Genomic DNA, 13,728 nt, shown 5'->3' with positions numbered 1-13,728 from the left:
GGATAGATAAGATAGAGTCAGGAAAGTTGCAACTGCTGGTGAAACTAGATCTAGCGGACATTGCCTTAAGATTCAGGAGAATAGATTTGGAACGGAGGTGAGGAGCAGCTGCTTTTTCCAGTGAAGTTCTCTGCCCAGTGAAGCAGTAGAGGCTATCATATTAAATACATTTAAGACACAGTTGGATAGATTTTTGCATAGCAGGGGAATTGAGAGTTATGGGGAAACGGCAGGTAAGTGGAGCTGAACCCATAGCCAAATGATCCATGATCTTAGTGAATGACGGAGCAGACTTAACAGAGCAGAAGTCCTACTCCTGCTCCTCTTTGTTATGTTATGCTCTTGTTGAAAACGAGGAGGTTGAGGGGTCATGATTGGCATATATGAGATATAGATAGAGTATGCTGCAGGATACTTCTCTTCATATCAGAGTAGGTAACAAATCAGTGTTCTCTAGTTTTAAGGGGGAAGAGATTCAGAGGGGATATCAGGGAAATGTTGACCCAGAGAACAGCAATTACTCTGGAGTGTAGGAAAATGCATTGCCCAAAAGAGTAGTTGAATCTAGGTTGTTAACAGCATTTAAGTGTCTCTATGATCACTTGAATTGCCTAGAGATAGAAGTCTGTGGACTAAGTGTTGGGAAATGGGTGCCCACTTTTCAAAGGGAATGAGTTGGACTAGGTGATCTATTTACATGCTATACTGCTTTCTTACTTGGTGAGAGTCCTCTTGAAACTTCTTCCTCTCGCCCTCAACCTCACCTTTTTGTTTTAGATATCTCTACCATGGGGAAAAGCCGTCTATGCCTCTTCTACACTTATTTCTCTCTATCGCCCCAAGGAAATCAAGCCGTAGATGCCTCTGATATTTGGAAGCACTTCTAAGATTACAATAATGTGGATAATTTAAATTTTGAAATTTATTGAAATTAAGAATAATGTAAAAACTTTTAATTAAATGTTAAGAAAAACTTCCTCATCTTCAGACCAAGGATGGCAATTGAAACGAATGATGTCTTCATCCTGTAACAAGTATGACTAGCATGGAATTGGAGAAGATGATTTCTCCTATCAAATGCCAGGGAAAGGCAACAAAATGGAGCTCTACTTTGAATGTCAACAGAGTGACGTGTTGGGTTCTGTCACTCAATGCCAGTCAAGGCATTCCTGGCTCTCATTGAATCCATGCAAATCTGTGACTGCCTGTGTAGGAAGAACTGGATTCCAGTTTAGAAATGTCAACACAATTTTGACATACAGCTTGAGTGGGTGACCACATACTGTAACAATTGTTCTAAGTTTTTATTATATACCAGTATCCTTTTACTTTTCAGTAGAAATTTAGTTTACATTCACAAGAAGATAGGAGCAGAAGTAGGCCACAAAACCCCTCAAGCCTGCCTTACCTTTCAATATGTTCATGGCTAATATGTGCTGGTTCCTATACCCTCAATTTCACGGGGGGAGGGTGGGAACCAAAGTGAAGGGACTTGGAATAGGATAGAAGGTAAAAAAGCAAAGATAGCGTGCAGTCTGACTGTCAGAAAGGCAGATGATAGGACAAAATTGCAGCCAGCAGGGCGAGTATCAGTGTATTAGGGATGCAGGATCAACAAGGAATGCAAATACAGTACTCAGTGTTATATCTCAACGCACTGAGTATAAGAAATAAGGTGGATGCTCTTCTTGCACTATTACAGATTGTCAGGTACAATGTTGTGGCTATCACTAAATCAAGGCTGAAGGATGATTGTGTTTAGGAGCTGAATGTCCAAGGTTACACGTTGTATCGGAGGGATAGGAAGGTAGGCAGAGGGCCTGGCGTGGCTCTGCTGGCAAAGAATAGCATCAAATTAGTAGAAAGATGTGACTTAAGATGTAGGAAGATGTTGAATTTTTGTGGGTTGAGCTTAGGACCCTGATGGTACTTATATACAGGCCTCCAAACAGTAGCTAGGATGAATACTGCAGATTAAACTGGAAATCAAAAGGGCTATGTTATAATAGTCATGGGAGATTTTAACATGCAGGTCGATTGGGAAAATCGGGTTGGTAATGGATCTCAAGAGAGTAAGTTTGTTGAATGACTAAGAGATAGCTTTTTAGAGCAGTTTGTTGTTGAGCATACTAGGGGATCAGCTATACTGGATTGGGTGTTATGTCGTGATCCAGAGGTGATTAGGGAGCTTAAAGTGAAAGAATCCTTAGGAGACAGTAATCACAAAATGATTGAGTTCAACTTGAAATTTGTTAGGGAGAAAGTAAAGTCTATCATCGAAATATTTCAGTGGAGTGAAGGAAATTGCAGTGGTATAAGAGAGGAGTTCAGAAAACTAAATTGGAAGGAGATGCAGCAGGGATAATAGCAGAACAGCAATGGCTTGAGTTTCTGGGAAAATGAGGAAGGTGCAGGATAGATGTATTGCAAAAATAAAGAAATACTCAAATGGCAACATAGTACAACTGAGGCTGGCGAGAAATCAAAGCTAATGTAAAAGCAGAAGAGAGGGCATACAACAAAGCAAAAATTAGTGGGAAGATAGAAGATTGGGAAGCTTTTAAAAACCTACAGAAAACAACTAAAAGAATCATTAGAAGGGAAAAGATGAAATATAAAAGCAGGCTAGCAAACAATATCAAAGTGGATATTAAAAGCTTTTTCAAGCATGTAAAAATAAAAGAGATGAGAGTGGATATCAAACTGCTAGGAAATGAGGCCGGAGAAATAATAACAGGAGACAGGGAGATGACAGATAAATGAGTATTTTGCAGTGCCCTTCACTGTGAAAGACAATAGTAGTGTGACAGATGTTGAAGGGCGTGAGGGAAGAGAAGTGAGTGCTGTTACTATTACAAAGGAAAAGGTGCTTAAAAAGCTGAAAGACCTAAAGGTTCATAAGTCACCCAGACCAGATGAACTGCACCTTCGGGTTCTGAAAGAAGTAGCGGTAGAGAATGTGGAAGCATTAGTAATGATCTTTCTAGAATCCTTGTCCTTTGGCATAGTGCCAGAGGACTGAAAAATTGCAAATGTCACTTCACTCTTTAAGAAAGGAGGGAGGCAGCAGAAAGGAGATTATAGACCAGTTAGCCTAACCTCAATGGAGTCAACAGGAAGATGTCGGTGTCAATTATTAAGATGAGCTTATGGAATACTTGGTGATACAGGACAAGGTAGGACAAAGTCAGCATGGTTTCCTGAAGGGAAAATCTTGCGTGAAGAACCTGTTGGAATTCTTTGAGGAGATTACAAGTCGGACAGGTAAAGGGGATGCAGAGAATGTATTATATTTGGACTAACAGAAGGACTTTGACAAGGTGCTACACATGAGGCTGCTTACCAGGTTAAGAGCCCATGGTATTAAGGAAAGGTACTGGCATGGTTGGAGCATTGGCTGATTGATAGGAGGCAGCAAGTGGGAATAAAAGGATCCTTTTCTGGTTCACTGCCAGTGACTAGTGGTGTTCTGCAGAGGTTGGTGTTAGTCATGCTTTTTATGCTGTATATTAGATGATGGAATAGATGGCTTTGTTGCCAAGTTTGCAGATGATATGAAGATTAGTGGAGGGGCAGGTAGTGTTGAATAAATTGGTAGGCTGCAGAAAGACTTACACTGATTAGGAGAATGGGTGAGAAAATGGGGAATGAAAACAATATCGGGAAATGCATGGTCATGTACTTTGGTAGTAGAAATAAATGTGCAAGCTATTTTCTAAACGGAGACAATCCAAAAATCTGAGATGCAAAGGGACTTGGGAGCCCTTATGCAGAACACCCTAAAGGTTGACTTGCAGGTATAGTTGGTGGGAAATGCAATGTTAATATTCATTTCAACAGATCTAGAATACAAGAGCACAGATACAATGCTGAGGCTTTATAAGGCACTGGTGAGGCCTCACATTGAGTATTGTGAACAGTTTTGGGCTCCTTATCTAAGAAAAGATGTGCTGGCATTGGAGAGGAATCCGAGGAGGTTCCGGGAACGAAAGTGTTATAAGAGGGATATTTGATGACTCTGGTTCTATCCTTGCTAGAATTTAGAAGGATGGGGGGGGGGAGGTTGGATCTCATTGAAACCTTTCGAATGTTGAAAAGCCTAGACACAGTAGATATGGAAAGGATGTTTCCCATGGTGAGGGAAGTCTGGGATAAGAGAGCACAGTCTCAGGATAGAGGGGCTTCCATTTAAAATGCAGAGAAATTTCCTTAGCTAGAGGGTGGTGAATTTGTGCAATTTATTACCACAGGCAGCTGTGAGTTCAGGTTGTTGGGCTGAGATTGATAGGTTCCTGATTGGGCACGGCAACAAAGGTTACAGGGAGAAGGCCTGGGAGTGAGGAGAGGAAAATAAGATCAGCCATTATTGAATGGTGAAGCAGACTTGATGGGCAAAATGGCCTAATTCTGCTCCTAGGTCTTATGAAAAAAAAATCTGTCTTTCAAATACATACCCATCTCCACCTTAAAGATATCTAATAATCTGAACTCTACCATCGTCGTATAAAGAATTCCAGAGACTAACTACCCTCTGAGTAAAAATATCTCAGCATATACCCTGTCATTCTATTTAGGATCTTATGTTCGATAAGATCATGCTTTAATATTCAAATCTCTGAAGAAATTAGACGCAAACTGTCTAGCCTCTGTTGTTTGGACAGTAAATCTCATCTCAGTAATTAACCTGGTGAATCTCCTTTGGAATGCCTCTAATGCTACTATATCCCTTTTTAAGTAAGGCACAGTATTCCATATATGGCCACCAAAATCCTGCACAACTGTAACAAAACTTACCTATTTTTAAACTCCAACTGCTTTGCAATAAAGGAGAACATGACATTTTCCACATTAACCACTTGTTAGACTTGTTAACTTTATGGTTCATGCACTAGAACATGTAATTCCCTCTGAACTGCATGTATTTGAAGTCTCCCTCTACTTAGATTGTGCTTTTTGATTCCTGTATGCCATTTGCTCATCTTGTTCTGTGAAAAATAGTTAGCATCATATGTAAAGTTTTTTCTCGGGTTCTGCTAAATATAAATTCTTCATTATAGATGTCATGTTTTTTGATAACTAGAGATACTTGTTCTGGAACACAACTTAAATTGATTGCATCTTGATAATGTTCTGAGGCTTAATTTTTATTGGAAAGATAAGTTAAAAAAGTTATAGTGGTTATTTTGAGACAGAAACCAAACCTAAAAGTACTTACTTTTGGCAAGACAAATCAAAAAATACATGTGGATGTGACTGAACTGACTATTGGGAATGAAAGCCACTTATGTGATTGTAATGGTTGAGAATAATCTATGCAGAAGAATAATTTGTACAGAAGCATCAAAGGATTGCTTCTTCACAAGTGCATTATTTGAAATCTCTTTTCATTCTGTAGGATGTGAAGCATGCTTTTGGATATCAGCATGTCAAGTAGCTGAAACTGAGAGTGCCAACAATTCCCAATAAAATATGGGGAACACCACAACTAAATTTCGTAAAGCTCTCATAAATGGGGATGAGTCCTTGGCTTACCAACTCTATGAGAGCAATCCTCAGTTCAAGGAGTCTTTGGATCCAAATGCTTCTTATGGGGAACCCTATCAACATAACACTCCTCTTCATTACGCTGCCAGACATGCTATGACCAAGTTGTTGCGGTGAGTTTTCAAAATTGGTTGCTTAATTTGCAATGTAATTTATAGAAACCTCATGGCTTCACTCTTGCTATGCAAAACTATTTTTACTACCCACAGTCACATCTGTTGTTTTGCTTTCAAGATTCCTTTTAGTATTATGAATTGAATTTGTATTTCACCTGAATTTCCATGCCAAATTTCCATGATAAATTAAGCAATGGAAGATGTAAGTGATAATTATTCTGCTGTTATTATTTAACTGCAGGACATTTGAAATTTCAGGTAGAGATGTAGGCAAATCGGCAATGCAGGAAAAAGTATGTTGCTGCAATATGTGGAGTTGTGCATTGTCTATTAAAAGCTTCCAATCAATAAAGTCTATTTTTTCCTTTGTGAACTTAAATTTCTACCAAATCCATTTAACTTTAGTATGTGGATTGCACTTGGTTTATTAATCTCTTCTAAATGGAGCTGTTATTGGAAATTTGCAATAGTTTCCACTTTATCATCCTGCTTCTTCTCTTAACCCCTGCTCTCTGAGGAACTGTCCTTCTTATCTGTGTCACTATGCAATAAACAGGTGTTCATTTCTGCCTGAGCACTGACACCCAGCTCTGTATAACTACCTCTTGAAACCATTCTACTCTCTCTAAATCAGGGGTTCCCAACTTTCTTCTGTGCCATTGACCAATACCATTAAGCAAGAGGTCCGTGGACCCCGGGTGGGAACCCCTTGCTCTAAATCAACTAATCGTTTACAAAGGACAGTGCCATGCGAAAATTCTCTTTTGAGAGATTATCTAAAATTTCTCATATTTGAGGATGAAAGATAATTGAAATTTATGGAAGTAGGAAGTTTGCTTAAAAGGGAGTTGATGTATAGGATGAAAGGATAAAAGCAGTGTTACATGGTTGTGTGAAGAAGAGAGCTGTTTAAGGAGGTTGAAGAAACCTGCATGTAGTGGTGACATGTTTTCATGATCATTTCTGGTTCCTTTTTGACATTATACCAGTGATGAAGGATTTAAATTGGCTTGTAAATTCTCAAATTTACTAATGTGCAGCGCTTTTTATATTTAGAAACATTGATTATATTTTAAAGTCCCATATTTAAATGATGCAATAATGTGAACTCAATAATTACCATCTACTGTACATGTAAAGTCATAGCCATGTCTTCACACATGAAATTAAGAAACACTGCATACATTTTGTTTTGTCAGAACATTTTCAAATGACAAGCTATGTACTTGAAAAATGGCTTGACAGAAACGTGATAAATTTCCTGTTTTGCAATTTACCACCTATTTAATATAGAATATAATTAATTACATTTGCTTGTAACTTGTTTAAAAATACTGAGATTTGGTGTTGACCAACAAACAAGTTTTCATCAAATTGTAAAGATACATATTTAGGAGCAAGTGAATGCCATTCTGTCCAGATGCCTGCTCATCACTGACTTAATTGTCACCTAGCTTTGTATTCCCATCTGTTTTTAATAACATTTCGTCTCCTTAATTACTAAGTATCTATCTGCCTTAAAAATATTTGAAGTTTGTTTTCATGGCTCTTTGAGGAAGAGATTTCTAAATACTCATGACTGAGAAAAAATATGCCTCTTCCATGTTAAATATTTAAGTAGAAATCCTGATTTCTAGATTCACCCACAAAATTTAGCTAAATATATCTCAAAATAAAATTTAAGCTTAAGGCACAGTCGTAACTATGTTGTCCTACTAGGGCTATCCAAAAGAATGCCTGTCTTTTATATTGCCATCACTGTTACAGCTCTTTACCAAAGGTCATCTGCATAAGCTGCAAAAGACCGAAGATTTGGAACTAACTGAAGCTTTAGTGAGGTTAAAAAGTGCTTTCTTCCAGTCTAATTATCATGTAACACATTTTATGTTCCAGCACTGTGCTTTGTATTGCAATTGTTAAAGCCTCATGCTTTTACAACAAACAGCTTACTGAGTTTATTAGCACAAATATCTGATTGTGATCAAGTTCAATTTTGAAAATCTTTTCCCTTGTGCCAAACAGAATCTTTCTTTTCAACAAAGATGGAAATCCAAACAAGCGAAATATACATAATGAGACTGCTTTGCACTTGTTGTGTATGGGGCCGCATATCATGCTCCCTGAAGCAGCCCTGCAGCCTCGTCTTGCACGACCCAATGAAGATGATGACAAGAGAGCTGAATGTTTGCAGATGATTCTTAAGTGGAAGGGTGCCAAACTTGACAAAGGCGAGTTTGAAAAGGCTGAGAACAATGCTGTTGATAACAAAAAGAGCACACCTTTGCACTATGCAGCTGCCTCAGGGATGAAAGCGTGTGTGGAGGTAATTATTCCTAGGCTGCTGTGGGGTTTAAATATGTCTAATACAGATTTCAGTAATACTATGTCAAACTGAAGGCAAAGAGGTGAAGTAGCCAATCAAGAAATATATTTAAGCAACACACGCAAAATGCTGATGGAACGCAGCAGGCCAGACCGCATCCATAGGAAGAAGCACAGTCGACGTTTCGGGCCGAGACCCTTCGTCAGGACTAACTGAGAGAAGAGATAGTAAGAGATTTCCCCCTCCCCCTTTCAAATCTCTTAACTATCTCTTCTCTCAGTTAGTCCTGACGAAGGGACTCGGCCCGAAACATCAACTGTGCTTCTTCCTTTGGGTGCTGTCTCCACCAGCATTTTGTGTGTGTTACTTAAATTTCCAGTATCTGCAGATTTCCTCGTGTTTGAGTTCAAAGAAATATATATACTAATTTTCCATTTTGTGATAAGGCCGAATCAATTTTGAGGGAATGTTAATCAAATGTTTGTTTTCAAATTCAGCATATTTATGAAAACATATTGACATTTGAGAATTACGATGACCTTATTCCCCTTTTGAGTTCAATGTGATGAACGACTGGAAAGCTGACGATAAAAGGCATTTACATTTTTATAATGTCTCTCCAAAGCTTAAAATGTTACATATTTTTAAATGGCTCAAAGAGCATGTGATCCTGATTTTTTTTTAATTTAAAGATAATTTATCAATAAAGCTCAGGATATCTTGGGAACCCAAATATGTTACATTTTAAGCTTCAGTGGGTTAACTGGATTCTACAGCCAATTGCAAAGCAGGTATCTCACCAGTAACCTTGAAAGTGTGGACTTCTAGCATCCATTTATAGAGATCACTGGAGCTGAATAAATCGAATGTCATTTAGTATCTCATTGAAGCTTTTGCACATGTGCAAATACAGCTAACCAGGAAGTCAAAACACTACAAGTTTAAAATAGAGTTTGCAACATTTGGCATTGAGACATGGAAATTATAATAATAGCTAAAACACTTTGTATTTATTTTCTAATTTTAAAATTTACAGTTTAAAGATATTTAAGGAAATTAAATACTGCTCTGTTCTTTCAAGGCAGAGAATTTAAGTTGTATCTGACTTAGTAAACCATTTAAAAAAATTACTTGAGAATTGTACAAGTATAGCATTTTTGATATTTTTAATAAGAATAGTTTCCATGTTCTTGTGTTACTCATCAGTTTGATTTGTATAAATAATACAAAGGTTTTAATGCATGCATCTCAAGCAGTTATGTTTCTGTGTTTTATTGTTGACAGCACCTTTGAGCATAACAGAAGTTGTTATTAGATTTATGTATACAGTGTATATTTAATGCTGACAATTTTATAACTTTTTTATTATTTAGGAATTCATTGGTTGGGATGTGGTCTTATTTCTATTTCTTTAACATAGCCCAGATTCCATTTTCTCCCCAGCTTATTTCTGAGTTGTCTGAAGATTTTGATCATTTTCCAATGTCAAATTTCTTGACAAAGCTCCACATAAGGTGCCTTATGACACCTGAAGATTTTTTTTTGGAATTAATATCTTGTATAGCTTGGCCATTGTACACTTCAAATGCTAAACGCTCTCTAGAAGTTCTCCCTACATTAGCTGAAATCTGTCTTGACTCTAATCACTGGAAACTGTTTCTATGTATTATAACCTTTCTGATTTTTCTTTTAATAACCACAGTCTGATATAAGCATGTCCAGTAGTGGCAAGCATATTTAAATAACTTTAAATAATTATCACTTTACACTCAATGGCCACCTTGTTAGGTACTTCCTGTACCTAATAATAAAGTGGCCTCTGAATGTATGTTCGTGATCCTTTGCTGTTGTAGCCCATCCACTTCAAGGTTGAATGTGTTGTACATCAGAGATGGTTTTCTGCTGTTGTAGCATCTGGTTATTTCAGTTACGTTTTCCTATCACCTTGAACCAGTCTGGCCATTTTCTCTGACCTCTTTCATGAAGAAGGTGTTTTCACCCACAACCATCATCACTCCATTTTTTTTTTGTTGTTTTTCATACCATTCTATGTAAACTCTGGAGACCGTTGTGCATGAAAATCCCAAAACATCAGCAGTTCCTGAGATACTCAAACCACCCTATCTGGCACCAACAATCATACTACCGTCAAAGTCACTTCAGTCACAATTCTTCCTTATTCTGATGTTTGGTCTGAACAGGAAATGAACCTCCTGACAATGTCTCCATGCTTTCATGCATTGAGTTGTTGCCACATGATTTGCTAATTAGATATTTGCATCAATGAGCAGGTGTGTACATAATAAAGTGACTGCTGAGTGTAGTTAGCAATTTTAAATAAATTTTGCTTCACATTTCATATTTTTATAAACGCTAATGATATACACTGTTTTCTTAGCTTCTCGATACTTGTTCATCTATTTCTCTCCTTTCCCAGATGTGTCCCTCCCCATGATAAAGTCTTTCTCTGTATTGTTTCTGTGATGGTGTTTTCCTTATTTCTTTCCTGTTTTACACTTTCATTGCACAGTTGGTGGAACTGAATTTCAACTGCTGGCCAACAGAACCAAAAATAATCAAGGTATAGACCAGCAGTCCCCAACCACCGGGCCGTGGACCGGTACCGGCCGCAAAGCATATGCTACCAGGCCGCAATGAAACGATATCAGTCAGCTGCACCTTTCCTCATTCCCTGTCACGCACTGTTGAAGTAGAACATAGGGTTTCCAACTGTCCTATATTTGCTGGGACATCCCATATATTGGGCTAAATTGGTTTGTCCCATGCGGGATCGCCCTTGTCCCGTATTTCCCCCACTAAGGTAGAATGTCCTATGAAACCTTTCGTGCCGAAATGGCGTAAAGCGAAGAAGCAATTACCATTAATTTATATAGGAAAAATTTTTGAGTATTCCCAGACCCAAAAAAATAACCTAACAAATCATACCAAATAACACATAAAACTTAATAACTCTAACATATAGTAAAAGCAGGAATGATATGATAAATGCACAGCCTATACAAAGTAGAAATAATGTATGTACAGTGTAGTCAGGAAGATTAAGGCAAAACTGATTTGTGGAAAAAAATCGGGACGTATGCGCATGTCACACATGCACACACAGGTGCCCATGCAAGACTTCATGGTCATGGTAGTCTTTCCTGGGGTAAATACAAGTGTCCCAGGATTTGACTGCTACTTTTGTCCCTTATTTGGGAGTGAGAAAGTTGGCAACCCTAACTGTAAAAGACATGTTGAGGTGAGTTTAACCCTACTTGAACAGCCCCCCCCCCCCCGGTGGCTGGTCCGCAAGGATATCGTCAATATTAAACCGGTCCGCAGTGCAAAAAAGGTTGCGGACCCCTAGTATAGACCAACTGACTGTGCTTATTCATTTTAGATTTAGGTTCCTTTAATATCAGGAAATGTATACAGTGTACAACCTGAAATTCGTACTCTTCATAGACACTCCTGAAACAAAAGACTCCGTGGAATGAATGATAGAACATCGAAACCCAGAAACCCCCATCCCCCCCCACCCTTCACAGACCCAGCAGCAAAAGTACCAAACTCCCCACCCCCAACTCATGCCAACAAAAATATTGACCACCCCACGATGCAAGGAATGGGGAAAAGCAAAAGCCCCCAAAAAGACCTTGATCCAGAGTCCATCAAAACTACAGTCTATAACCCAGCACTTCAGTATCTCAGACAGACTCCCTCTCTCCAGTGAGGAAGAGAGTTTCTACAACAATGAGAGCGGTGACGAGCAGCTCACTGTTCCAATGTTACAGTCTTCCGTATTGCTTCTCCAAGTTCCATGTCTCGAGGGCCGACAGGCTCTCACTCTCCATCAAAAGAGAGGAGAGAGAGGGATCGCATGAGTACAGGAACCACTCTCTGACAGCAACCAGCGGTTAGCAAGCACACCACTTGTCTCGATGTCTCAGTCTCCCACCATGCTTCAGGCAACAAAATCAACGAAGAACCTGTCATCCACGGGGCCATTCCCCAAGGGTGCACATCTTCCAGACCGTTAATGGGGATAGTGAAGCACTAGGGTACGCAGCCAGTCTGAATACCCACCGCTTGTGAAGTACAGTAGCTTGAACTGTAGATCATGGACTCCAACAGAACCCCATCCACCTTGAAAAGAAAGGAAAACCATAAGAGAAGAAGAATAAGCTGTTTAATGGACAAACTGGAGGAAGTCACCTAGGTCTGCAAAAACTGCTGGCGCCTTCTTTCCAGGCTGCTCCTTTTTAAACATTATCTGTAAAATCTAAACCTGGCAGATAGTGTATTTGTCCATTAGATGAGTTGTTTTAGTAATATTTACGATTATGAATTACTTGACTGATTGCTTAATTAAAAATTACTATCTTGTCAATTATTTGGTAACTACAAATGGAGTATCAAAGGAAATGCATTCATTGGGGGAAATAATTTGCTAAACGTATCTGCCATGGACTTGCTCATCACATTAAAACATGGGCAGGAAAACTTAGCTTTTTATTTTTCATTAATTGTAGCTCTTAGTAAGGTACGATGCAGACCTCTTTGCAGAAAATGAAAACCGAGATACGCCATGTGACTGTGCTGAGAAACAGCATCATAAGGACCTAGCTCTTAATCTTGAGTCACGGATGGTGTTTTCACGAGACCCAGAAGCTGAAGAAGTGGAAGCAGAGTATGCAGCTTTGGACAGAAGAGAGGTATACTTTTTGTAATTTTGTAATTTTCAACTTGGAACAAATGAACTTTGTAGATTTCTCACAGGTGACCTTAAGACATCTATTCAAATTTGTTTTAATTATTCAGAAACCAAATTAAAAGATAGTGTAATTTTCAGCACCCTAACACTGATATTTTAACTGAAACAAATAGCTTGCTTAGCCATAAATTGTAGAGTTAATCTATAAATGCCATAAATCCAAAACCAAAAATAGGATATGCTGGTGATACTCAACAGGTTTCGTCACGTCTGTGGAGAGTAAAACCGTTAAAATTTGGATTAATGACCATGTGTATGAACTAGGAAAAGATGGAAATCAGACATATTTGGACCTACAAGGGAATCTGAGTATCTGAGTACAGATGAGGGATGAAGAAAAGGGTATTTTATTCACTGGTGAAAGCCAAGAAAACTGGTGGTGTTGACTGCAAATGTGATAAAGATTTGTTAATAATAGCTATTCTATCTAGAAAAGATTACATAAGAGAGTATGTTTGAAATGTCTAGCTACTCTGATACTGACGGAAAAGGTTGAATTTAGTGTTGAGTTCTTTCCATTTTTGGTCTCAGCATCCAAGGGCTCACAAGATCACAAGACAAAGGAGCAGAAGTAGGCCATTCGGCCCATCGAGTCTTCCGCCACGCCACCATGAGCTATACTATTCTCCCATCTAGTTCCGATTTCCAGCTTTTTCCCCATATTCCTTGATACCCTGACTAATTAGATACCTATCAATCTCCTCTTTTAAACACCCTCAATGATTAGGCCTCCACAGCTGTATGTGACAACGAATTCCATAGATCCATGACCCTCTGGCTAAAAAATTTCTCCTCATCTCTGTTTCAAATGGGTACCCTCTAATTCTAAGACTGTGACCTCTTGTTCTGGACTCACCCACCAAGGGAAACAGCCTTTCCACATCTACTCTGTCCAACCCTTTCAACATTTGAAATGTCTCTATGAGATCCCCTCTCATTCTTCTATACTGTAGTGAATACAGTCCAAGAGC

General features: G+C 38.6%; 1 protein-coding gene across 4 annotated transcripts in view; it reads left to right on the top strand.

Annotated features, from left to right (window-relative positions):
- ankib1a (ankyrin repeat and IBR domain containing 1a) overlaps nt 1-13,728 on the top strand; it is a 125,710-nt gene that overhangs the window by 20,037 nt on the left and 91,945 nt on the right. For all 4 annotated transcript variants that reach the window (XM_072253705.1, XM_072253706.1, XM_072253703.1 and 1 more), the window contains 3 exons: nt 5,396-5,657; nt 7,683-7,983; nt 12,516-12,698. In XM_072253705.1, the coding sequence (XP_072109806.1) occupies nt 5,470-5,657; nt 7,683-7,983; nt 12,516-12,698 (672 nt within the window). In that variant the 5' untranslated portion in view covers nt 5,396-5,469. The remainder of the gene's footprint in view (nt 1-5,395; nt 5,658-7,682; nt 7,984-12,515; nt 12,699-13,728) is intronic.

This window comes from Mobula birostris, chromosome 3 (genome assembly GCF_030028105.1).
Source record: "Mobula birostris isolate sMobBir1 chromosome 3, sMobBir1.hap1, whole genome shotgun sequence".
Taxonomy (NCBI): domain Eukaryota; kingdom Metazoa; phylum Chordata; class Chondrichthyes; order Myliobatiformes; family Myliobatidae; genus Mobula; species Mobula birostris.
This window is presented reverse-complemented; position numbering and strand designations above follow the sequence as displayed.